The following is a 27,873-nucleotide window of genomic DNA, read 5'->3' as shown; positions in this document are numbered from 1 at the left end:
AAGTTACATTTTATAAAGGCAGCCTTCAGAATACAGAATACATACTTTTTTAGGAGAATACTTTTAGAATACTTTCCTGCTAATTAAAAAAAAATGTATGATATATAAAAATAAATCTTTAAAAGAAACACTTTTTTAAAATCAGCCTGAGTAGACTGATAAATCAATGTGATCAGTTATTAATCTCAGTGTCACTGAGCTCTGCTAAAGCCTGAGTAGACTGATAAATCAATGTGATGATCAGTTATTAATCTCAGCGTTACTGAGCTCTGCTAAAGCCTGAGTAGACTGATAAATCAATGTGATCGGTTATTAATCTCAGCGTTACTGAGCTCTGCTAAAGCCTGAGTAGACTGATAAATCAATGTGATGATCAGTTATTAATCTCAGTGTTACTGAGCTCTGCTAAAGCCTGAGTAGACTGATAAATCAATGTGATCGGTTATTAATCTCAGCGTTACTGAGCTCTGCTAAAGCCTGAGTAGACCGATAAATCAATGTGATGATCAGTTATTAATCTCAGCGTTACTGAGCTCTGCTAAAGCCTGAGTAGACCGATAAATCAATGTGATGATCAGTTATTAATCTCAGCGTTACTGAGCTCTGCTAAAGCCTGAGTAGACCGATAAATCAATGTGATGATCAGTTATTAATCTCAGCGTTACTGAGCTCTGCTAAAGCCTGAGTAGACTGATAAATCAATGTGATGATCAGTTATTAATCTCAGCGTTACTGAGCTCTGCTAAAGCCTGAGTAGACTGATAAATCAATGTGATCAGTTATTAATCTGTGTTACTGAGCTCTGCTAAAGCCTGAGTAGACTGATAAATCAATGTGATCGGTTATTAATCTCAGCGTTACTGAGCTCTGCTAAAGCCTGAGTGGACTGATAAATCAATGTGATCAGTTATTGATCTCAGTGTTACTGAGCTCTGCTAAAGCCTGAGTGGACTGATAAATCAATGTGATGATCAGTTATTAATCTCAGTGTTACTGAGCTCTGCTAAAGCCTGAGTAGACTGATAAATCAATGTGATGATCAGTTATTAATCTCAGTGTTACTGAGCTCTGCTAAAGCCTGAGTAGACTGATAAATCAATGTGATGATCAGTTATTAATCTGTGTTACTGAGCTCTGCTAAAGCCTGAGTAGACTGATAAATCAATGTGATGATCAGTTATTAATCTCAGTGTTAGTAAACTTCTTTGAGGGATGAATCAAAAGGGCCCCTTAGTAGTGGACTTGTTCACAAGTGATTAGCTTAGGTTTAGTGTTGTACCTTTGTGCATGCATTTTGCAGCAAGTTACATACATGTAATTAACTGAAACAGCTGCTCACTTTATAGTCAAATTAGCAAGATTTTGTAAATGGGAAATGGCAGAGTGTTGGCTTAGGCCATGAAAAGTCAGTAGCATTATGGACGCAGCAGTGGAGTGAAGCAGACAATGAGAGACAAATTAATTTTGAGAATTTTATAATCATTTTGGTATTCATTTTTTCATGTAACATATTAACAAAAGAATTACGTGATGAAACTGCCAACCAGTAACCAGTGTGAATTAAATCAAAATTACAGCTTTCAGTTTTCCCCATGTACTCTAATATATTTGTATTCTGAATATGTTACTTTTTATGTATTGACATGGAACACATCACTGCATACACAGCCACCACTACTTTTTCAAAGTATTTTTCCCAACACTGGGTCTCTGAAGTTTGCTTCTGTACTTCAAAACATGTCACTTCACTTACATGGGAATTCCAGCAGTTATTTTCAAAATTCCCCATAATTCAGTGTGTGACACATATTCAGAGTGATTCAGAGTGGTTTGGTGTGAAATGGTTCAGATGTCTTTACAGTGGTGGTGATAGGAACCAGGGGTCGCCATGACTACAACACAGATATAGACATTTTATTTACTATCCAGAACCACCAGTGAACCTACACGAGTCTTCTGAGTTTATATGGAATGTTGATGATGGAAAATAGTGATATGTAAAATAATAATAATAATTTCTTTTGCCTCACAGCACCCTCCAGTTTAAAACAAATACAGTTTAGGCCAAAACTTTATCTCAAAGTTTCATCATTAAACAGCGTCTCAGTCATCAGGCAGTGAATTCATCACCATTTCATGTAGTAACTTTCTGTGAGGGAGCTTTTAGAGGTGGACGTCTGGTTCCTATCACCACCACTGTGAACAGTTCTGACTCAGTGCATTTCTCTGCAACAGAGCGTTTCACAGTAAACCGCGTGGAATGACTTTATTTACGTCATAGCCAGTCAATTATGAGGAAATCTGGAAAACAAGTGCAATTTCCCTTCAGAATGATGACGGAAAAATTGGCCCTGATGCTGAAACTACTGAATCACACTGGTAACCCTACAGGAAACACTACACGGTTACAACATCACACAGTGCTGTTTCAGGATAGACCTGTTAACGGAACCAATCACGTTTTATTCTTTAACTACCTCACATATCACATCCAGCTTTTTCTGATCATATCAGCCCCACACTGATACCCCTCTATATTAATACCCTCTATACTGATACCCCTTTATACTGATACCCCTCTACACTGATACCCTTTTATACTGAAACCCCTTTATACTGATACCCCTTTATACTGATACCCCTCTACACTGATACCCTTTTATACTGATACCCCTCTACACTGATACCCTTTTATACTGATACCCCTTTATACTGAAACCCCTTTATACTGATACCCCTTTATACTGATACCCCTCTACACTGATACCCTTTTATACTGATACCCCTCTACACTGATACCCTTTTATACTGAAACCCCTTTATACTGATACCCCTTTACACTGATACCCCTCTACACTGATACCCTTTTATACTGATACCCCTCTACACTGATACCCTTTTATACTGATACCCCTTTATACTGAAACCCCTTTATACTGATACCCCTTTATACTGATACCCCTCTACACTGATACCCTTTTATACTGATACCCCTCTACACTGATACCCTTTTATACTGATACCCCTTTATACTGAAACCCCTTTATACTGATACCCCTCTACACTGATACCCTTTTATACTGATACCCCTCTACACTGATACCCTTTTATACTGAAACCCCTTTATACTGATACCCCTTTATACTGATACCCCTTTATACTGATACCCTTCTACACTGATACCCCTTTTATACTGAAACCCCTTTATACTGAAACCCCTTTATACTGATACCCCTTTATACTGAAACCCCTTTATACTGATACCCCTTTATACTGATACCCCTTTATACTGATACCCTTTTATACTGAAACCCCTTTATACTGAAACCCCTTTATACTGATACCCCTTTATACTGATACCCCTCTACACTGATACCCTTTTATACTGAAACCCCTTTATACTGATACCCCTTTATACTGATACCCCTCTACACTGATACCCTTTTATACTGAAACCCCTTTATACTGATACCCCTTTATACTGATACCCCTTTATACTGATACCCCTCTACACTGATACCCTTTTATACTGAAACCCCTTTATACTGATACCCCTTTATACTGATACCCCTTTATACTGATACCCCTCTACACTGATACCCTTTTATACTGAAACCCCTTTATACTGATACCCCTCTACACTGATACCCTTTTATACTGAAACCCCTTTATACTGATACCCCTTTATACTGATACCCCTTTATACTGATACCCCTCTACACTGATACCCTTTTATACTGAAACCCCTTTATACTGATACCCCTTTATACTGATACCCCTTTATACTGATACCCCTCTACACTGATACCCTTTTATACTGAAACCCCTTTATACTGATACCCCTCTACACTGATACCCTTTTATACTGAAACCCCTTTATACTGATACCCCTTTATACTGATACCCTCTATACTGATAACCTCTATACTGTTACCCCTCTACAGTGATACCCTTTTATACTGAAACCCCTCTATACTGATACCTCTTTATACTGATACCCTTCTACACTGATACCCTTTTATACTGAAACCCCTTTATACTGATACCCCTTTATACTGATACCCTTTTATACTGAAACCCCTTTATACTGAAACCCCTTTATACTGATACCCCTTTATACTGATACCCCTCTACACTGATACCCTTTTATACTGAAACCCCTTTATACTGATACCCCTTTATACTGATACCCCTCTACACTGATACCCTTTTATACTGAAACCCCTTTATACTGAAACCCCTTTATACTGATACCCCTTTATACTGATACCCCTCTACACTGATACCCTTTTATACTGAAACCCCTTTATACTGAAACCCCTTTATACTGATACCCTTTTATACTGAAACCCCTTTATACTGAAACCCCTTTATACTGATACCCCTTTATACTGATACCCCTCTACACTGATACCCTTTTATACTGAAACCCCTTTATACTGAAACCCCTTTATACTGATACCCTTTTATACTGAAACCCCTTTATACTGAAACCCCTTTATACTGATACCCCTTTATACTGATACCCCTTTATACTGATACCCCTCTACACTGATACCCTTTTATACTGAAACCCCTTTATACTGAAACCCCTTTATACTGATACCCCTTTATACTGATACCCCTTTATACTGATACCCTTTTATACTGAAACCCCTTTATACTGATACCCCTCTACACTGATACCCTTTTATACTGAAACCCCTTTATACTGATACCCCTTTATACTGATACCCCTTTATACTGATAACCTCTATACTGTTACCCCTCTACAGTGATACCCTTTTATACTGAAACCCCTCTATACTGATACCCCTTTATACTGATACCCTTCTACACTGATACCCTTTTATACTGAAACCCCTCTATACTGATACCCCTTTATACTGATACCCCTTTATACTGATACCCTTCTACACTGATACCCCTCTTTATACCATATATACCCGTATACCATCTGCAGCTGTCATGTCCTTTATTCACTCCTAATTCAGCTCTGTGTGACGGTGTGAGTGAAAACATCAGGAAGATTCTGTTATCCAGTCCTGTATACAGTAATCCTGGCATGCTGTCAAACCTGTTAGTGCACCCCCCCCCACGCACACCTCGCCCACACACACTCAAACACTGTTAGAAAGCTTGATCCTTCCTGAAGTGACTCTGTAATGATGTGTAGAGGAAAGGATTAAACTGCTTTCTTACACAGTCTGATCAGAAACGCCATCACAGCACGTGCTGCACTTTCAAAACCTGTCACAAACAACATGTTTTTAACACAACATAACTCAGAAAGTAATCCATTACAAATGACCAGTTACTTCCCTCACACTGTACTGGGATTACTTAAGGCCAACTCTAGTGTTTTGGAGGCCCTATGCTGGTCTTTTTCGGTGGCCCCCCCAACAAGACCAATATTTTGTAAGCGGTTTTTAAATAAAAGCAGAGAGAATCTTTTCCCTCTGAGGCCTCATTTGATGTGGACTATTTGTGTCTGTCTATTTGACTGAATGCTGTCATAACACATTTATTTATTTTCAATCTAATTTATTTTATCAATCAACTTTTATCTGAGCTCGGAGTGCATCGAGGGTGATCCTCATTTGCAGTGGAGCCAAGCATTAGAACAGAAAACCTAGCACTGAAAAGAGTAATAAACACTGAAATAAAAAGTTAAACCGTAAGAACATATTAAACTAGTAAAAAAAAAAGCCAAAATAAAATGTAAAATAATAAGCAACTAGTGAAAAAATAAAATAAAATTAAATGTAATATGGTAAGAAACCATTAAAAAGACATAATAAAATATAAAAATTAATACAAATAAAAATATCTATACTAGAAAAATGTGAAATATAGCAAAAATTATTTACAAAATGAGTCTGAACTGTTGATATGTGTTATTTTTCCCATCCAATATTATGACCAAAATCAAATTATACCAAAATCAAAGAAGAGCTAAGATCAAATAGAACAATTATTATGGAAATGATTTGCTGAACTATTGTGTATATAAGGATCAGTTTTATAATAATCCAAATATTTATACATCTAAATTTTATATATAGTCTAAAACAAACATTCCTAAGTTATGAGTCATTAGCAAACCAGGTGCTGATGTGCGGTAACATTAGAGGCTAACTAATAACAATGAGTACCACTAGTACTGTAAATTGCATAAAAATGAATGAGAATTACTGAGTATTGCTCACCAAACAGTGACTTTTAACCCCTTGATCCAGCATCTTAGTGCTGATGGTAACTAAAAACTTACCTAAAAGTTACTAGGGGCCCCCCTGGTGGCCGTGGAGCCTGACAAACCAATGGCGGCATTTGTTAAATATATTTTAAAATGCATTTTAAAAGTATTTTCCAGATGTATTTATCAAACATATTTTTGATATTTTTGATGATAATGGAGTCACATAATTATGCTATGTGTTGAGTTGTGTGTAATGAAGGTTACAGATGTAACTAAACAGTACTTTACATTAACCATGTACGTCTGCAGTCAGACTCTCACACACAATGTATTTCACATAAACAAGATATCAGATCATAACTGCATTTTCACAGAGTATCAATACTCACAACACTCGCTTCTGTCCTGTTAAAGGATCATTAGATCAGATTTAAAATGAAGATACTGGAACACAAACTCATTTCTAAAGGTATCAGACAGTGAAGAGCATCAGACAGGATTCTGGATATTTTCATACATTTTCAAATGGATTTGATAAACACATTTACATACAGTTATTTATGTATCAGACATTTCTATGTGTAATATTTCCCCATACATTTTAAAAAATAAATGCATTTTAAAATATCTCTGCTGTTGGACCAAAACCTCATATCTCCATTTTTGTCATTTTTCAGTTTTTGACTTGCCTGTTCTCCTTTACATTGTGTGTAAATTTCATGATGAATGGACCAAAAGAAACGAGCAGAATGACTTAGAAAAAAGTCTGGTTCCATTGACTTACATTAAAAGTACGGTATGTTTTTTCCTTTTCCTGTAAAGTTACCATTTTGGAGATACGAGGTTTTGTTCCGACAGCAGCGATATATTTGGTTAATATTGTAATTTATTCTGAAATACGTTTGTGTTTGGAATGTGATTCAGCATCGACTGCAATGTGTTTGAAACATACTTAAAATATATAAAAATGCATATCTATATCTTTTCTTTCCATATGAATGTTTTCAGATCTGAAGCAGCTTGATTTCCTCCTCTCTCTCAGAGATGAAAGCTTTAAGTGCTGTTTATCTGATGGGGGCAGTTTTGGGGTCGACCAGGTCTTTCAGATGGTTGTTAGGAGTCTCATTTTCTCTGTATCTGTTAAGTTTTTAACTCCAGTTTTGGAATCTCCTCCTACCTTCTGTGAGTAGATTATCTGATCTTATCTCTGATTATTAATGAAGTGTGGGCTCTGGTTTTGCACTGTACTGTGTAGCCAGACAGATGGAATAGATACACCTTTAGATGAGCCTTTTTAAAAGGTTAAGCGTAGGGTAATAACAAAGCACTTTCCTCAACAAAGTACGAACTATTAACCCCTTAACATTCCAGGTTTACTTCACATAAAGGCTTATTATTCAGTATTTATAGGGACTGGGGGGGGACAAATTAATGGAGCTAATCTTAGGTTATAGAAGTGTGTAATAAAACTTTGGGACGGGCGCACGGCTTGGTGAGGGGTTAATTGTTGGATCGACCATCTTAAATGATCAGATTTTAAAGAAGAGAAGGTATAACAGACATTGAAAAGGCCACTGATTCTTTGAAAGTGCTGTTATATCCGTGTTTCTGGGAAATCCAGCAGGTTGGATCAGTATGTAGTAAGAGTGTGTTCTTAAACACATGACGTTGTTTACCTCCAGGCAGTTTCTAAGCTCCTCCTCCACCAGGAAACACCCTGAGGGACCTAGTGAAAAGTTCAGAGCGTTCAGGATTACCTAGATTACCTGTCAGCACTTGTCACGCTACAACAGACGCCAACAGAGCACGAGAACACCTGGGTCACCGTTCAGCTACAGCAGCAGCAGCAGAGCTCCTCAGCTTTAATACCTTCACACTCCGCTTCTCTCTCAGGTAAGAGGGCCACACCTCATTCACTCAGACCAGAGACACAGATAACCCATCAGACGCTATTTACAGGTAGAGCGTCCTAAACCCGTCCTCCAGTTAGAGTATCGTCACAGCAGTGGAGTAACAACTGCAATAAAACTACCTTTACAGGAGTAGAAAAGTAGCAGCTACTGAGGAACATATAGAACTGCAGGGGAACTTCCTAGAACATCCAGCATCTGTCAGTGTAGGAACTATGAGGCTGAAACTAAATAGTTGAAATTGGCTGAAACACCAGCATGTAACAGCTGCACCACTTAAAGGGGAACTCCACCAATTTTTCAAAAATCCTAAATAATTACATGGTTAAGATGTAATCAGAGCGGTTCAGAGTGGTTTGGTGTGAAACGCTCTGTTCTAGATAAACTTACAGAGTCAGAACTGTTCACAGTCGTGGTGATAGGAACCAGACGTCCACCTCTAAAAGCTCCCTCACAGAAAGTTCCTACATGAAATGGTTATGAATTCACTGCCTGATGACTGAGACACTGTTTTATGAAAGTTTTGTAATAAATTTGTGGCCTAAAATGTATTTTAATCAATTTATTTTTAATTCATTCATGGTGGAGGGACACATAGAGGGTGTGCTAGGGCAAAATAGTCCCCAAAGAAAACTTATTATTTCAGATTTTTTCCACAATTTTACCATCACCAACATTCCATATAAACTCAGAAGACACATGTAGGTTCACTGGCGGTCTGGTTCCTATCACCACCACTGTAAAGAAATCTGAGTCAATAAGTTTCTCTGCAATGAATAATTTCTCATCGAACCACTCTGAATGACTCTGTTTGCATCTCAAACACTTTATTCGGAAATTTTGAAAAATGGTGGATTTCCCCTTTAAGGTGCAGAACATTCAAATAAGAAGCTGGCGAAATATGCATTCATACAGGAACTGAAGTTTGTTTGTTTGGCTTTGAAAATAAGGAACTGAAGTTCGTTTGGCTCTAAAATAAGGTGCTAAAGCTCCAGAGTGAGAGGAGTGATTAACAGTGAAGCAGAACAGGAGCTGAACCCAGAAAAGAGAATTACGGAACCACTATTTTCAATAAAACAAAACCAACTTGGTTTTAAATAACTGTATAAAATTATTCTAATATGCTCATCATGAACAATTTCAGGGGTTTGGTATAACCAGTATGAAGCTGTAAATAAAAATGAAGAAACGTTAGATATGAATGATCAACAGAGCTGTAGAAGATTCTAAAACGACTGAGACAGCTGTACTCTCCTAAAAAAGAGGGTTCTTTAAAGACAATGGCTCTATTTAGAACCATAAACACTCAAAGTAGCCTTCTTTGCATCATGAAAGCATTCTTCAGATTAATGGAAAAAATGTTGTATATGGTTCTATGTAGGACCATTTTTTTAAAAAGATTTCTAAATTTTACTGGTATGACGTCAAGCCTGTCTTAATAGCGGAACCCTTTTTGGTGCTATTTAGAACCACATACAGCACATTCTCCATCAATCTGAAGAACTATTTCACCATGCAGAGAACCATTTAAATATGCATATCGCTATTGTCGGTACAAAACCTCGTATCTCCGAAATGGTAACGTTACAGGTGAAGGAAAAAACATACTATACTTTTAATGTAAGTCAATGGAACCAGAATTTTTTCCAAGTCATTTTATGCCGTTTCTTTTGGTCCATTCATCATTAGATTTACACACAATATAAAGGACAACAACTTTTAAATAATGTCAAAAACTGAAAAACATAAAAAATGTTTTTAATATATGTTTATATATTGTACATAATACAGCAGAAGTGTGTATTACTCACTCATAGTTGAGTAGAAGTAAATGTGTTATTATCTAAAAACACTCAAAAAAAAGAGAAACAAATCCATCAACAAGTACCTGCAGGTGAGTTGAGTCAGTGTAACTCACCTCTGAGTACCTGTTCGTTTGTTTAAGAGAGACAATACTTATAAACACTGTTGCATAGAGATGCAGGAGATAGCAGGACTATATATAGGACTGAAACTTTAGCGGCCCTGATCTCTGGTTACAGCTGTAAATCAGAGCCTAAATCAACAATTTAAACAGACCAAAATAATTTAAAATCAAACCGGTGTAGTGTTTTAAATATATATGTGCATATCTGACTGGACCCATAGACTCATCATGGAGCATATTCTGTACTGCTGTTATGTGTTTCAGTGACTTTAGAGCAACGCTGAATCACAGGTGTGGGTCATCTCTACACTTGTCTGTCAGAAACAGCGTGTTTGAGGCTCAGAACTCCAGCACTGTTAATCTGTTATCTCCCTCCACCGCTGTAGTGAATAATAGTGCTGAATATGAACCCATAATGATGGAGTTAGTGTGTGTAATCCAGCAGGTGAGCAGGCTCAGACAGCCCGGCTGAAAACCACAGTCTGGAACAGGCGTGTGTTATTGTGCATTGTGTCTGAGAGAGGAACCCACAACATGGCCAAACCAGAACAGACTTAATTAATCCCTCTGTTTCACACAGTTATTAAATACTTATTACACAGCCATCAGGAATGTACACAGTTCAGATTATGTCACAACCTGAAAGTAGAGCAGTAAACACACCTGGGATTAATATTATCACCACCACTATTCTTATTATTACTAATAATAATAATGATAACTTCAATAACACCATAAAAACTCAAAGAAGGATTTGCATGTTTAAATGGTTATTAATACTAATAATAATAAAATCACCATCACCACTATTATTATTATTACTACTGCTAATGATAACATCAGCACTACCATTATTATTTTTACCACTAATAATAATAATAATAATAACACCACCACTGTTATTATTACTACTACTACTAATGATAATATCAGCACCACCAGTATTATTATTCTACCACCACTACTACTACTTCTATAGAAGTATTACTACTACTACTACTGCTATAAAAGTAATACTACTACTGGTACTAATACTACTACTACTTCTATAGAAGTATTACTACTACTAGTACTAATACTACTACTGCTATAAAAGTACTGCTACTACTACTTCTGCTACAAAAGTACTACTACTATGATAAAAGTAATACTACTTCTTCTTATTATTATTATTATTGTTTTATTATTATTACTAACACCATCACTACTACTCCCCCTACTAGTACTACTGCTAATAATAATAATTTGTTTGTTTGTTTGTTTGTTTGTTTGTGTGTACAAAATATCACAGCATCAGTCAGTGGAATGTTGTATAAAAAATAAAAAACAACAGCCAAAAGTACAAAAACAGAACACGTTCACACAATGCAGGTAAAAAGAGCCCTGCAATCTGAAGGAGAACAGTTAGGAGGTGACAGAAGGTCAAAGGTCAGTAACAGCTGGTCAGAAAAGATGCAACTGACAAACCAATGACTGATTTGGTCAAAGAATTCCATTATACCGTTTTTTTATCTCTATCCATTTGTATCAGGGTTGTTATTATGACCTTTGCAACGTACTTTTTAATCAAATAAAGGACTGTTACACTGTTGCTGAGCTCACAGCCTTCTTTAGTGTATATAAAACTATACATTTACTCTGATGTGCCAGCGTTAACAGCCTGTATGTACAGTCCTGTGCTAAAGTTTGTGCTCCCCTGGTCAAATTCCATGTTTGTGTTGATTTTCTGGGTGTAAATAAGTGAAAACGTCCTCTACAGACACACAATTTTGCACAGTTTAATACACAGTTAGTGCTTATTTACTGAATTTAACACACTGATAAAAAATAAAACATAAAATGTGGCACAATTTTTTTGAACATGTTAAACTCAAGAAAATATTTTGCCCTATATTTGTAGAGAAATCTCACATTTAAGTGTGTCTCTGTAGAGGAACTATTTTTACAACAACAAGGTCATGGAATTTGACCTGGGGGTGCTCAGACTTTTCCATACAACTGTAAGTGAGAGAAACATGACACCAAGAACTTGGCCTGCGTTCGGTCTTTTTATCTGTAAAAGCTCATTAACATGCTGTATCTTTACTGCTGTACCTGTACAACACCCTGTGTGTCTACAGGGCGTTAGCCTGGAGCCTGACTCGCTACATTTCCATAGGAATTTCCATAGAAATATAACATAGACTGTGGGACTGTGTAGAGGACATCCACATCACACAATGTAATAATCTACAGTACAGAAAACATGACTAGTTGTGAACATAAAAAACCCATACGTTGAATAAAAAAAGTTAAAAGGTGTAAAGAAATATATTGTTAAATTTGAATGAAAAATAAGTAAAAATAAATAAATAAAACATAAATGAGATGAAAAGGGATTCAAAATAAATATGAAAGAACTAAAACGGTCACATTTGACCATGGACAAATGACATGTCCTGTTGTTTTTGCAGTTGAGTTTTATTGAGGCTTAATTTCTATTTATTGGTCAGGTTTACCATATTGGAAAAAAAACTAAAACATATAATACAAAATGTGCCATAACTGGTAACACAGCTGATGCTGACAGTGTTGAAGTTTAATGATATTTACCTTTAGTGATTAACCATCAGTGTCTAATTAATGTAATAAGAAAAAAAAGAAAAATAAGCTGTTTTTAGCTGGTCTGGTTCTGGTTTAGCTGGTCACCCAGTGTGGTCATATTGGTTGACCAGCATACCAGCATCCAAAACACAACATTTGCTGGTTTTGCTGGTGATCAGCGATGCTGATCTATACTGTTTATATATGTTATAGCAGGGTAATCATTTTTCTCCCAGTGTGATATAACTGTAATGATATTTTCTGTTTATTTTGTTGTTGTTGTTTTCCTTCAGCAGGTCTGTCCTGGTGTGAAGATGCCTCCTCCCGTCCCGACTGAGCGGAGATTGAGCGTTGTAGGCTCTCGCTCAAACCCGGAGAAGTTTCTGGGACAGGATTACCACCAGCTCCACAGGGACTTCTACGACAACAGAGCCCGATTCCTGGACAGCACATTCCTCCCGAACGAGAGGGCCATCGGCCCCGGCCTGCTCACTGACGAGGAGATGGCTAGAGTGCGGTGGATAAGGCCTACGGTAGATAGCAGCTAGCATTTATGTCCACTAAACACACCCAGCGTCTTCATAAAGTCAGGGTATATCATACTGCACTAGCAGTTAGCATTAAATCTACTAAAAACTATGCTTTTAAAACTATTTAAATCTACTAAAGCATTTAAAACTACTAAACACTAAACACTCTTATGGGTTTCAGTTCATGTTTAACAGGCACTGCTCTAATACAGTAAAGATTTATCATGCTTTACTAGCAGTTAGCATTTAACTCTACCAAACACACCTACTGCCCTGATAAAATAAGGAATTTTCATGCTGCGCTAATAGTTAATATTTGAATCTAAATATTTTTACATATTTAAATCTACTAAATGCTCCCACTAATATAGTTAGGAGTTATTATTAGCATTTAACAGTAATAAAAACTGTCTTAGTAAAGTTTTATCATGCTGTGTTAACATTAATAAACACACCCACTGTCCTAATACAGTCTGGACACAGCTACGTCAGCGCTTAGCATTAAACAGTGATAAACACTCCCACTGCCCTGATAAAGTTGGGAGACAGCCACGTTAGCACCTAGCAGTATACAGTAATAAACACACCTACTGCTCTAATAAAGTGTGGATTTGTCATGGTGTGCTATTCAACATTAATAAACACACCCATAATCCTGATAAAGTCTGGATTTATCATGCTAGAAGTTAGCATTGCACATTATTAGCACAGAGGGTGTGTTTATTAAACATTGGATTTATCATGTTGGGCTAGCTTTCCCTGCTGCAACAAAAGCACAGAGCAGGATCCAGGCCATGCTGTTCTAAGCTGGTTTATGCTGGTCTGGTGCTGGTTTAGCTTGTCACCAGCATCCAAAACACAACACATGCTGGTTTTGCTGGTGACTGGCCATGCTGGTGTACACTGTTTTTACTAGCAGTGCAGCATTTAACTCTGCTAAACTGTAATACTGTCCAGCAGAGTTTTCAGCCAGGCTTACATTTACATTTACAGCATTCAGCAGACGCTCTTATCCAGAGCGACTTACAAAAAGTGCTTTGTCTGTCCAGAGGAAGTATCTTTGCTAGTTACCAATAGGTTAGAGAGAGAAAGCCAGTCCTGAGCTCAGATACTGCTAGAATCAGAAAGTCATTATTGACACCCAGAGAAAAAGGAACAGAGTTAAACACAGAGCAGTGCAATTCAATACAATACAATACAATACAATACAATACAATACAATACACTACAATACAATACAATACAATACAATACAATACAATACATAAGTGCAGTACAATACATTACAGTCAATACTTAACTCAGTGCTCATTTAAGTGCTGTATAAACAGACGGCCTTCAGTCTGTGTTTGAAGACAGCGAGAGACTCTGCTGTTCGGACAGCCAGTGGGAGTTCGTTCCACCACCTGGGTGCCAGTACAGAGAACAGTCTAGATGCTTGCCTTCCGCGCGTCTTGAAGGATGGCAGGTCAAGCCGAGCTGTACTCGAAGCTCGAAGGGCTCGTGGTACAGTTCGAGACCAGCTTTACAGCAGGACAAAGAATGTAATCATGACACAGAAGAGAAAAGAAGAAGATAAATATTTGTGAAGACCAGAACTTTGTTCTGTAGAAGTTTGTGACGATAGAAAATAATATCATTTAAATAGAAGTGAAAAGAAATTTTTATTTTAGACCATATTTTTAAACTATTTATCTTAGCGGTCAGTGAGCTTTGGCTTGCAAAAAACACCAAGTAAAATTAGAATTAACACAAGAAGAACTTACACACAGTGAAACATATCAAGAATGTTTTCGTTTTCCGCAAAGCCACAGAAAAGTGACTTGGTACAGTGTTGTTGTTCTAGACCTGCTGTCACGGTATTTTGAGCTTGTATAGGACTGTTTGCACTTGGCCAGGATCCTTTAACAGACATATGAAACCTTAACAAGGAACAAGGAAACAATTTTAGTTGCTCAATCCAGTTTATAACCCTATAGGTTTATCCTACGCATGACTTGTGCAGCGTCTCACATGTACTGCATGTTCACAGTGTTACTCATGAAGAGCATCATGAAACCTCTCTTATCCCCCCACGAGCTTCAGATGATCTTTCTTCATTTCCTGTTTTCAGAGACTGGTGAGAGATCCTTACCTAGTTGTGGATGGAGAATCCAGGTTTGACTTCGCTCAGGGAGAGCTCGGTAAGGTCCAGACTGCTCACAGCGTGAATTCGTGATAAAAGCGCTGAGCCCGGCTGTTCTGATGGGCTGTGTTGGTGCTCTCTTTAGGAAACTGCTGGTTCCTGTCTGCGATCGGAGCGATCACGTTTCAGGCTGACATCATGGATCAGATCATTCCTGCAGATCAGTCGTTCGGAAAGGAATATGCAGGAATCTTTCACTTCAGGGCAAGTACATCAGTCCATGAGTAAACGGCCATTTTATCAGAAACCCCTCTCCTGTAGCTGTACACTAAAAAAACGGTTCTTTTAGGGTTCTTTAGTGAAGACAATGGTTCTTATAGAACCATGAACACTGAAAGAACCATCTACATGCTTGAATGGTTCTTTGCATGGTGAAATGGTTCTTCAGGTTCATGGAGAAATGTGTTGTGTATCGCTGCTGTTGGAAGAAAACCTCGTATCTCCAAAATGGTAACTTTACAGGAGAAGGAGAAAACCTACTTTACTTTCAATGTAAGTCAATGGAACCAGAATTTTTTCCAAGCAATTTTCAGACGTTTCTTTTGGTCAGTTCATCATGAAATTTACACACAATGTAAAAGGCAACAGGTACTGTGAAAACATGTGAAAAACTGAAAAATGACAAAAATGGAGAGATATGAGGTTTTGTTCCGACAACACCGATACGGTTCTATGTAGCACCGAAAAGCGTTCCTCTACTGAGAAAAGTTTGACACCATACACAATAGCAGAACCCTTTTCTGTGCTGTATAGAACCATATACAGCACATTCTCCATCAATCTGAAGAACCATTTCACCATGCAAAGAACCATTTAAGCATGCATCCTTGAGTGTTTGTGGTTCTATATAGTCTTTACTAAAGAACCACTGCAGAACCATCTTTTTTAAAAGTGTAGATCATCTATTGAAGTACAGTTTGTGTCAGTCTTCCTCTAGCTCCTCATCAGTGCTCTCTATCTTCTCTAGTTTTTCATATTTTTGGGTGGAGTTCCACTCTCAGCCTAGCAGCGACTTGAAATAAATGAAATATTTACTTAATTCATGATTAAATTAGCTTGTAAGCCACTAAGGAGACATGTTATTCACACCTTTGCTGTTTCCTGATCTGTTCTGTGATCTGATTGGCTGACTGTAATTTTGATAACACTTCACAGTTCTGGAGGTTTGGGAGGTGGATTGATGTTGTGATAGACGACAAACTGCCGACAATCAATGGGCAGCTCATTTTCGTGCACTGCAAGACTCGCAATGAGTTCTGGCCCGCCTTGCTGGAGAAGGCGTACGCCAAGTAGGTCCATATGCTTAATTTCCAATCATTATAAATAACTGAATAATAATAATAATAATAATGATAATGATAATAATAACAAAACAACAACAACAACAACAAAACAACAACAACAACAACAATAATAATAATAATAATGTTATATTTTTACTAATTACTGTTATATATAATATTCTAAACAACAAAAAATATATAAATTACATAAAAAATATATTTATTGGCATTATATTATTTTCTTCTTGTTATTGTTGTTATATTAATCATACACTACCACTACTAATACTTAAATACTAATACTAATACTACTAATAATCACTAATTACTATTACTACTGCTGCTACTACTACTACTAATAATAATAACAACAATGATAATAACAACAACAATAATAATGTTAAAGTTATTACTAATTACTGTTATATATAATATTGTAAACAACAAACATTATTAACAACTAACAAAAAATATATAAATTACATAAAAAATATATTTATTGGCATTATATTATTTTATTCTTGTTATTGTTGTTATTAATCATACACTACCTCTACTAGTACTTAAAATACTAATACTTAAAATAGTAATACTAATACTATTAATACTAATACTAATGCTAATTACTACTACTACTACTACTACTACTACTAATAATAATAATAATGTAATTACTGTAATATACAATATTGTAAACAACATATGTTATATTTATTGTCATTATTATTATATTATTGTTGTTATATTAATCATATACTACTACTACTACTTTAAATAGTAATCTAAAACAATTACTAATTACTACTATTATAATAATAATAATAATAATAATAATAATAATAAGCAGAAGAATCAGTATCAGTTGAGCAGTCTTAAAAAGCACATTTCGTTCTTGCCATTCTCTCTAAAATCAAAAACACTTTCTGTATCTGGGTGTGTATTATTGTTATTATTATTCATTTTTGTTATGAATTTGCTGTTTTATCATTAGTTTATTTGTTTATTTTCAGTTGTTGGTGAGTTGTGGTGTAAACTCTGTGTGATTGATTATTGTTTGTGTTTACTCAGAGTGTGCGGCTCGTACGCGGATTTGAACGGAGGGTTTGTGTCTGAGGCGCTGACGGACTTCACTGGGGGGGTGCACATGACTCTGACCCCGAGGGAGGGTCACCCTGAGCTGTGGGGACTGATGTACCGGGCAGCGCAGTACAGGTCCATCATGGGCTGTGGCACTCCACAGGGGGTAAACACACAACACACACACCTGTCTGTCCAACATGACATTCTGCTTTGCCAGATCTGTGATTTGATCTGCTAAATGAAAATGACTGATTCCTGTGTGAAGCTCAAATCTCAGTGCAGTGCCTGATGTTCCGGTGATGTACACTGGTCAGATATTTCTATTCCTCATTCCTCTTATTAACTGTATTTTCAGGCCACTCCTGCTAACACAGAGCTGCCCAATGGCATAGTGGAAGGTCACGCTTATACCGTAACAGGAGTTACCAAGGTAACACAATATCAGATCCTGGTTTTTATTTATAGACTGAGTAAATGATTGACTGACTGAGTGACTGGATGATTTATTGGTTGATTAATAACCTACAAATATTGTTATTGTCACCATAAATTCCCCAGCCACTTTATCAGAAACAAGGTAGGTGTTTCTGATAAAGTGGCCAGTTAGAGGAAGCACAAAGTGGGTGTTTCTAATAAAGTTGCCAGTTAGAGGAAGCACAAGGTGGGTGTTTCTAATAAAGTGGCCAGTTAGAGGAAGCACAAGGTTGGTGTTTCTAATGAAGTGGCCAGTTAGAGGAAGGACAAGGTAGGTGTTTCTAATAAAGTGGCCAGTTATTGGAAGCACAACGTGGGTGTTTATAATAAAGTGGCCAGTTAGAGGAAGCACAACGTGGGTGTTTCTAATAAAGTGGCCAGTTAGTGGAAGCACAAGGTAGGTGTTTATAATAAAGGGGCCAGTTAGAAGAAGCACAAAGTGGGTGTTTCTAATAAAGTGGCCAGTCAGTGGAGCACAAGGTAGGTGTTTCTAATAAAGTGGCCAGTTAGAGGAAGCACAAGGTAGGTGTTTCTAATAAAGTGGCCATTTAGTGGAAGTAAAAGGTAGGTGTTTCTAATAAAGTGGCCAGTTAGTGGAAGCACAAGGTTGGTGTTTCAAACTACTCCTTTAATCCAGGGAACTGGGGTAGTGTTGCTCTCAGTTACGACTCCTGCAGTTAAAAAAACTGTGTATGCTTCACAGGTGAAGACCGAAGATGGTCAATCAGTGAAGCTGGTGAGACTCCTCAACCCGTGGGGACACAGAGAGTGGAAGGGGGACTGGAGTGATAAGTAAGAGCTTTTCTACTATCAGAACTGTTTAAAAAATCACTGTGATCCACACCGTACATTCTCGTTTAACCTGCTGTCATGCAGTCTTTCATCATGCCTAATGGCACTGAAATGAATGTGAGTGCTTTGTCATTACTCATGTTTCTTCAGCAGCCTTTCAACAGCCTGACGTTTACGTAACATAAACACCAAACGAGGAAACTCAGGGAGTTCCATTAGTGGTTCATCTGCATTGTGAAAGATCAGAACAACATGACATGCTGAAACAACTCACACCTCTCCACATGAACAATGTGTTCTCAACATGAGCTTCTTTGGTTTTAACCACGTGAACATGAAGCTTTTAATTCAGTCATAAATCTCAAGTTTTACTAGATGAATGATATGTAAACTAAATACTATGAAAATGTTTTACATTTTTCAGCATTTAATGCAAATTATTCAGTATCTACTATGAATTATTCACTATCTAATATAAATTATTCAATATATAATATAAATTATTCAGTATCTACTACAAATTATTCATTAATTGCTATGAATTATTCAATATCTAATATTAATTATTCAGAGTCTTCAATTAATGCTTCATTAAATACTATTAATTACTCAGTATGTACTATAATTATTCACTATCTATTATGAATTATTTACTAACTACTATAAAACCAAAATCCAAATGATGTATTTTTAGGAACTGAGGCATAGTGCCAAGTACGGACTCTTACAGTTAAAGGAGAACAATTCTATAAAAGAATGTATTCAGCATTTTAATTGATCAAATTTATATCAGGTAATCTTCTAAACTCAGAAAACAAGAAGGGGAGATATTAATATTTGTATTATAGAATATGTACAAACCTCAATTCTAAAAAAAATCGGGACATTATGTAAAATTCAGATAAAAACAGAAAGCAGTGATTAGTAGATCCACCGATCTGTATTTAAATAAAAACAGGACAAACACAAGAGATTCAATGTTGTCAACTTCATTGTTTTTTTGTAATTATAGGCTCAGTCTGAAACTGTTGACTGTAACACGTTCCGAAAAATTTGGGGAGGAAATCGAAGACTAGGAATATTGTGAAAGGTTAAAAAAAACAGGTGTTGTAATTATGCTTGTGTATAAAGAGGGCATCCAGGACAGGCCAAGTCCTTTATGAGTGAGGATGGGTTGAGGCCACTTTGCCAAAAATGCATGAGCAAAAAACTCCAACAGTTTAAGAATATTGTTCCTCAGTGAGCTGATTTTAGGTATTTCACCTTCTATGGTGCATAACGTCATCAACAGATTCAGGTAATCTGGAGAAATCTCTGTGCATAACGAAAAAGGCCAAAAACCACAACTGAACACCCATGACCTTCGACCCCTCAGACAGCACTGCATTAAAAGCCAATATGTTTCTGTGATGGAGATCGTCATGGGCTCAGGAATACTTTGACAAACCGCTCTGCACAGTGGGAGTCACTTATCAATGAAGTCCAGAAACGCCGCCGACTTCTCTGGGTTAAAGCTCATCTGAAATGGACTGAGAATCAGTGGAAACGTGTACTGTGGTCTGATGAGTCACCCTTTCAGATCGTTTATGGAAATAATGGACGTTGTGTTCTCTGAGCCAGAGAAGCAAAGAACCATCCAGATTGTTACCGGTGTAAAGTTTAAAATCTAGTGTCTGTCATTGTGTGTGTGTGGGGGGGGCAGTATTAGTGGGTAACCTGTACATCTGTGAAAGCACCATTAACACTGAACACATCTTGGAGCAACATATGCTGCTTTTAGACGCCGTCTTTTGAAAACGTGCGAAATACAACAACAAAGGTCTCGTACGGTTGTGCAGATAAACACTTATATAACAGAAGAATGGCAAAAATTCTGCTTTCAACACTGGATTAGTTTGTGTCTTCAGTCCCCAAATGATCATTGATTGCCTTTAAAAGGAAAGGTGATGTGACACAGTGGTACACATGTTCCTTTCTCAACTTTTTTGGAACATGTTGCAGGCTTCAAATTTGAAATGAGTGTATTTTTACAAAAACTACATTTTATGAGGTAAAACATCAGGTATTGCGTTTTTATACTTTTTAAAAATTTAATACAGGTCAAACAAAATTTACTAAATCACTGTTTTTTCTTCAACTTTTGTAGAATTTTGTTTGTACTTTATCCTGATGTTTGTTCTACTGTGCAGTGCTGTGAATACATATTTTCAATAGTCTTTGTCATTTACATCTAAGACGGTTTCACCCTGGGGACCAATAATGTTACCCTATCCTTCATATCTTATTACACTTGTCACTCAAAGTGCAGATGAAATCTAGAGAAACCTTCATAAGGGCTGAGCTGATGTGATGAATGTAAGTGGAATGAGATCAGGTTGTCTGGTAGTATTTAAAGTCTAAGAGTTAACATGACTCTACAGGCCTGAAACGTGTGAGAGGGTTTTTTGTTCTTTTTGTTGAGGACCGAAGCTCGTGTGCTCTTCTGACGTTGTGTGTTTAACCTGTTCTTCAGCTCTCCTCTGTGGAGGATGGTCAGCACAGAGCAGCACACAAGGTTGCTGGACAGTAAAAATGACGGAGAATTCTGGTAGGTGCATAAACGTTTGTCTTTTAACTAATTTACTCATTCAATTAAATAAAAATAAAATTGCACACCACCACATTAGCTTGTCGCTACAGCATAAAACTGAAGAAGTCAACTTCAGACACCAAAAATATCTCCTGTGTGTCTCTTAAAAGTACTTGCCAAAAGTAGCCAAATTGGCTTATTAACCATCTCGCTTAGCAATGTTGACTATGTAGCTAACACTGGTAGCACTGTTGAATTGGTACAGCGTACTGTTGGGCGTGTGCACACACTCTCACCCAAACCTCTCAGTTATCAGAATCTTCCATATTCATGTAAAGCTTGAGAGTGAAAATATAACCAAAAATACATTAATTCTGTTGGCAGGCATGCTAAAAAATCGTATTAGCCACATAGCTAACAAAAAACAAACATTATTCTGCCATCTAAACATGATGTGTCTGCTTCTATTATTTGTAAGCTACATTAGCCTCATAGCCTGATGCTAATCAGTGTGGTTTAGGTTTCTATTTTGTTACATTTATGGCATTTGACAGACGATCTTATCCAGAGCGACTTACAAATTGAGCATTTTTACACAGGTAGGTGAAGGTAGTGTTAGGAGTCTTGCCCAAGGACTCTTATTGGTAGAGTGTAGGGTGATTAACCAGGTGGGGGATTGAACCCCAGTCTACAGCATAGAAGGCAGAGGTGCTACCCACTACATTATACCAATGTTAGCTACATTAGCCTCGTAACATGATGCTAATCAGTGCAGTGTAGGTTTCTATTGCTTGTGGGTTACATTAGCTTCATAGCATATGCTAATCAGAGAGATATAGGTTTCTATTACTTGTTAGCTACATTAGCTTCTTGACCTGGTGCTAGTTAGAGGGGCTTAGGCTTCTATAAATTGGTTAGCTACATTAGCTTCATAATGATGCTAGTCAGAGGGGTTTAGGCTTCTACGACTTGTTAGCTACTTGGTGCTAATTGGTGGGGCATAGGCTTGTATTACTTATTAGCTACATTAGCTTGTCGCTACAGCATAAAACCGAAGAAGTCAACTTCAGACACCAAAAATATCGTGGCTGATTGATCACAGTTGGGATAAGGTTTTTTCACTACTGCTTTAAGTGTGAAATGATTCTCATTTTTCAGGATGTCGATGGACGATTTCTGCAGGAGCTTTGCGAATGTGGACATCTGCTGTTACACCCCTGCGTTCCTGGATGGCTCGCCCCCAAACAGCTGGACCACAGCGCGGTATGAAGGATGCTGGGATGAGAGAACAGCTGGCGGCTCCATGGACCACAAACGTACTTACATACAATATAATTCAATATAATATAATCATTCCCAGCAAATTACAATTCAGACAGAGTAAAAAAGCCACAGCGTAATCAGTCAGACACAGATTTCTCTCTGACGCACTGTATAAAACGGAAAGGTAGATTTTCAAAAGATTTGAAGTGATTTGTTTCCAAATTTTGTCCAGCTTGTAAAGGGAATAAATAAAATATGATGAAAAAACTGAAAAAATGATAAGGAGGGAAAACCCCAAAACCACTACCATTTGAAATTTTAAAATCTAATATGCCATTTCTGACCAGCAGGTGGAGCAAGTTAGCCGTTCTAATCCAGAAACAGCTGAGAACTGCAGGCTTGTTTAAGCGGTGCTGATGACTGAATGAGAGGCCCAGGTCCTCCAATCAGCATAAAAAGTTACAGAAAGAGAGGAAATGACAGATTTTAGTCTTTGAGCTGAGAAAATATCTTTATTCTAACAGCGGTCAAGCACCATCTGTCAGGGTGTTTATAGTTTAACTGTAGCTACTACTGTCATCACTAAATCTGCAGTTATTGAAGGAATTCCTGTGTTGGTTCTTTTCCATTCTAGAAAGTTTCTGGACAAACCCTCAGTACCGAGTGAAGATCCCGGCGATAGAGCCAGACATGGGGCAGCCTCAGGGGCTCAACATGCTGGTGTCTCTCATGCAGAAACCTGACAACAGGCACAGAAGCCTCGCTGAGCACCTCCACATCGGCTTCAGTGTTTTTGCGGTTAGTGTCCACACATCTCATACACATTGGACAGTGTTAACCATGTAGGTCCATCAGTGCTGGGTAAAATATTTCAATACCAAAACTGATACCTAGACTTCAGGACAGATTCCTGAACGACACTGATGTCTTCTTTAAATTACAAATCAAAGGTGGGCGTGGCTTAAAGCAGAAATGAGAGAGAGGTGCTGTGAGTGGGTACATTTACTGACCACAGCCAATAAGCGCCGACGTTAATAACATGCATACGGCGTGTAATTTAGACCAGTAGCCCCAGCCCTGGCCCTGGAGGACCCCCTGACCTGCACATTTGAGTATTTTAGATTAGATTAGATTCCATTTTATTGTTATTGTGCAGAGTTCAGGTACAGAGCCAATGAAATCTTACCAGAAGTACAAAATACAGTATTATTTACACAGAAAGTGCAGAAGGACAATTCAAATATGAATAGTGCAGTAATAGACTGTGCAAATATGAATAGTGAAAAACTACCAGGACATAATGCTGCTGTTGGAAGAAAACCTTATGAGCTCTTATAATTTGTTATTAACAGTGCTTATAATGTATTATGTTAACAATTCATAATGCATAATAAACATGGCTATAACGTGTAATGCATTTTTATAAATATTTATAGCCATGTTTATAATGCCTTATGAGTGCATTATAACATGTTATGAATGTGTTTATAGATGCTTACAAAGGTGACATTCATAGAAAGTGTTACTGAAAGCCTTGTATCTTCAAAATGGTAACTTTACAGGAGAAACAAAAAACGTACTTTACTTTTAATGTAAGTCAATGGAACCAGACTTTTTTCCAAGTCATTTTGGGCCGTTTCTTTTGGTCCATTCTTCCTGAGATTTACTTGATTCCTTGAGATCAACAGGCATTTTCAAATGATGCCAAAAACTGAAAAAATGAAAAAAATGGACATACAAGGTTTTGTTTTGACAGCAGCCATAAAGTACAATAACAGTGCAGTGAGACCAATTTACTGCTCCAACACACCTGATCCAACCAATCAGCTAATTAACAAGCCCTTAATGAGTTGAAACAGGTGTATTTTGGCAGGACAACATAAAAATGTGTAAGGCCTGGGGTCCTCCAGCACCAAGGCTGGGAAACATTGATTTAGACAGCCAATCAGCAGCCTAGATTTAGGAAGAATCATGCTTTTTTGGCTGTCTGATGCTGATTAGACTATCACTATTTCAGGTATTGAGATTTGATATTGATTTGCATGGGATTTTTCAGTGCTCTGTAGTACTAATTATAGGCATTGAATATATATATATATTCAAAAATAATTCTAAATAAAAATACATTATTTTAGGTAGTCTTCTTTTTGTGTACCTGCTGGCCCATAGCTTATTGGTGGGGTAAGGGGATCAGAATGCAGGCTATGTTGCAGTGCATGCTGGGGACTGTAGTGCATCTGCATGTAGTGAAACATGCCACTAAGAACAGAAAATCAAAATAATTTTGCAGGCCAAATAGGACTGTGTCCTGTGTTTGACACATGGGCTTTAGAGTTAAACAGACTGTTTTGTGTCCTGTACGTTTAAGACTGATGCATGTAAATGAGCTCTGCTCTGACTGGCTGACACCTTCACAAGTGAAATGAGTCACACCACCTTCAAAATCCACCAAACTGTTATATTTAGTCTAAAATCCTTTGGAAAAATAAACTTCAGCCACTTCTTTTGGCTTTGGAAGGCTGCAGTGATACAGGTCCTGCTAGTAGGTGTTCAGTGTGTCTACTCTATATGTCTATTTTCTGGAGTTGTCCTGAATTTTTGTTCTCTCTTCTCTTCCAGATCCCACCCGAGGTACGTAAAGTCACCTTCACGCCGTGAGGAATAACAGTGTTCAGCCCAGCTGCGTTTATGATCATTATCTTAAATAGTTTCTCCTTTTTCAGCTTTCTATTGTTTTAAGTTTGAGGTAGACTGAGATTGTTCTGGACACTCACTCCTGCTGGCCTCTCCTCTTAATGCCTTCCTGTCTTTCTTGCTGTCTCTCTGCTGTAGATGAAAGATCAGACAGTGTTTCCAGCCTCTTTCTTCACCGCTAACGCCCTGGTGGCGCAGTCTCGGGGCAGCTCCACCACGAGGGAGGTGATGGAGTACTACAGGATAAGGCCTGGAAGATACCTCATCGTGCCCTTCACCTACAAACCCAACGAGACCACCTCATTCGTCCTGACCGTCCACTCAAAGAGAGAATAAAACACCAGCCTGATCAAGGAAGGATAAGTTTCAGGTAACAGTGCTGACACAATGGTTCACGCAGTGTGAGACCAAATATTGTCTACAGGGTTTAAATCTGGACTAGCACAGTTTCCAGCAACAGGAGTTCTATATATACGTCGTTTCAACTCATCAGCTGTCCTTTATGCTGCGTGTAAAGTTCATGATGAACGGACCAATAGAAATGCTCTAAAATCACTTGGAATAAAACCTCTTTACATGAACTTACATTGAAAGGTGAGAGTGTTTTTGGTCTCTCCTGTAAAGTTACTGTTTTGGAGATACTTGTTTTTCTTTGGACAGTGACAGTGGTATATGTGTGTGTGTGTGTGTGTGTGTGTGTGTGTGTGTGTGTGTGTGTATAATACACTGTTAATGTAAGTCAATGGAACCAGAATTTTTTCAAAGTCATTTTAGGTCATTTCTTTTGGTCCATTCGTCATGAAATTTCCATACAATGTAAAGAACAACGGGTATTTTAAAATATTGTCAAAAACTGAAAAACGTCAAAAATGGAGATACAAGATTTTCTTTCAACAGCAGCGATATATATATATATATATATATATATATATATAAAACCCTGTAGAGAATATTTGGTCTCACATTAAACACAAACTAGCTCATCAATGTTTTTTGAAGCTGTCATTGCTGAGTGGATCAATACTGACTCTTCTTTCTGTAAAACTTTAACATTTAAAGCAATCAAAGGGAATAAAAACTTATTCATTATTTCTTTTGTGAACAAACAAACAAAACTCTATATCTCCAGTTTTGTTCTTTTTCAGTTTTTGACATTTCACAGTTTATTTGGATGGTCCTCTATAGATGCTCTACAGATACTTAAATCATTACCAAACTTTCTGTGATGTTCAGTTGATTATCGACAACATTATGGTTAGAGTTAGGGTTAGAAGCAAAGGTTTTGCCTTGAGGTTAAGGTTAGGCTTAGGCATAGATTTACTAAACTCTTTCACACTGAGTTTGAAGTTCAGTTGCATTTAATGGATATTTAGTTGAATGTTACTTAAAGACCGACTGAGCATTTATAAAGCATCTACAGTCGACCGTCCAAATAAAGTTACTAAGTTTTTTTCCTTCTCCTGTAAAGTCATCATTTTGGAGATCCAACTTTTGTTCTAACAGCAGTGATAAATATACAGTAGTGTGTAAGTAAAAGAGCTTATAAACTCTCTGACCCCAGGACAGTCAGACCCTGGAACACTGTCAGCAGTTACATTTTAGTTATTACTGATATATAAGGCAGCTGCCCAAACTTGTATTAATGTTATGTGTCTTTAAACTTTCACAGGAGTGAACAGGAGCACTGATGGACTGACGACTGTAGCCACAATCGTCTTCTATCAACAATTTCATATTTTGTAGCATGAAAGAAAAAAAAGAATCACTATCTCAAGAAGAATGGTGTCAGTTGTAGATTTTGGTTTTGTTATTTTATTTATTTATTTATTTTGTTTTATTTTTGTCCACTTCCAGATTTGTTGGTATGAATGAAGTCAAATCAAAATTGCTGTTTTTGCTGAAAATTCAAGCTGTGTGATTTGACTTACTATGTAAGACAGGATACGAGATTATACATCCTGTCATACAGATCCTGGAGAATTATGAAAGTCATTTTGGAAATCATCCATTGTTTACTGTTTTATTATTTGTTTATGTTGTGTTGGCACTCAGCTGTCTCATATTTAAAAACTGATTAAATCATGAAGGAGTCGAAGCACGTCTGTGATTTTCTTTATGTGTTAATCAGGCACTGCTCTCCTTAGTCAGCGAAGATGTTGAAGGAAATAGCGTTATTCCTTTAGAGGGAATTATAGGCTGAAAAAGTCTCGGAAATGGAGTTGAACTGGTGTAGCTTCAAATACTGCATGCAGTAATTAATAATTAATAGGTTTGATAGAAATGTATTAATGTTAGATAAAACCGTAATTTAGCTGAAATAATTCTTAAATAAATTAGATATGAAAGATTTCATATTAACCTCATCTTGGAACATATCAACACAT

General features: G+C 37.2%; 1 protein-coding gene across 2 annotated transcripts; it reads left to right on the top strand.

The window, feature by feature from the left end:
- Window positions 1-7,976: 7,976 nt before the first annotated feature.
- On the top strand, window positions 7,977-27,584 carry LOC118801767 (calpain-1 catalytic subunit-like). Of its 2 annotated transcripts, none has more exons than XM_036562130.1 (14): window positions 7,977-8,092; window positions 12,913-13,152; window positions 15,263-15,332; window positions 15,420-15,538; window positions 16,490-16,623; window positions 17,686-17,860; window positions 18,053-18,127; window positions 18,875-18,963; window positions 21,476-21,550; window positions 22,691-22,848; window positions 23,430-23,593; window positions 25,415-25,426; window positions 25,628-25,859; window positions 27,159-27,584. In XM_036562130.1, exons 2-13 carry the CDS (start codon window positions 12,934-12,936, stop codon window positions 25,823-25,825), a joined length of 1,488 nt encoding a protein of 495 aa, XP_036418023.1. In that variant the 5' UTR covers window positions 7,977-8,092; window positions 12,913-12,933; the 3' UTR covers window positions 25,826-25,859; window positions 27,159-27,584. The 2 variants fall into 2 exon arrangements, with proteins under 2 accessions (XP_036418023.1, XP_036418024.1); XM_036562131.1 differs by having other exon boundaries at window positions 7,980-8,092; window positions 12,916-13,152.
- The last annotated feature ends 289 nt before the right edge of the window (window positions 27,585-27,873 follow it).

The sequence above is a fragment of the Colossoma macropomum genome, unplaced genomic scaffold, assembly GCF_904425465.1.
Source record: "Colossoma macropomum unplaced genomic scaffold, Colossoma_macropomum, whole genome shotgun sequence".
In the NCBI taxonomy this organism is placed as follows: Eukaryota; Metazoa; Chordata; class Actinopteri; order Characiformes; family Serrasalmidae; genus Colossoma; species Colossoma macropomum.
Note: the sequence above shows the minus strand (reverse complement) of the source record. Positions and strands in the feature narration are given on the sequence as shown.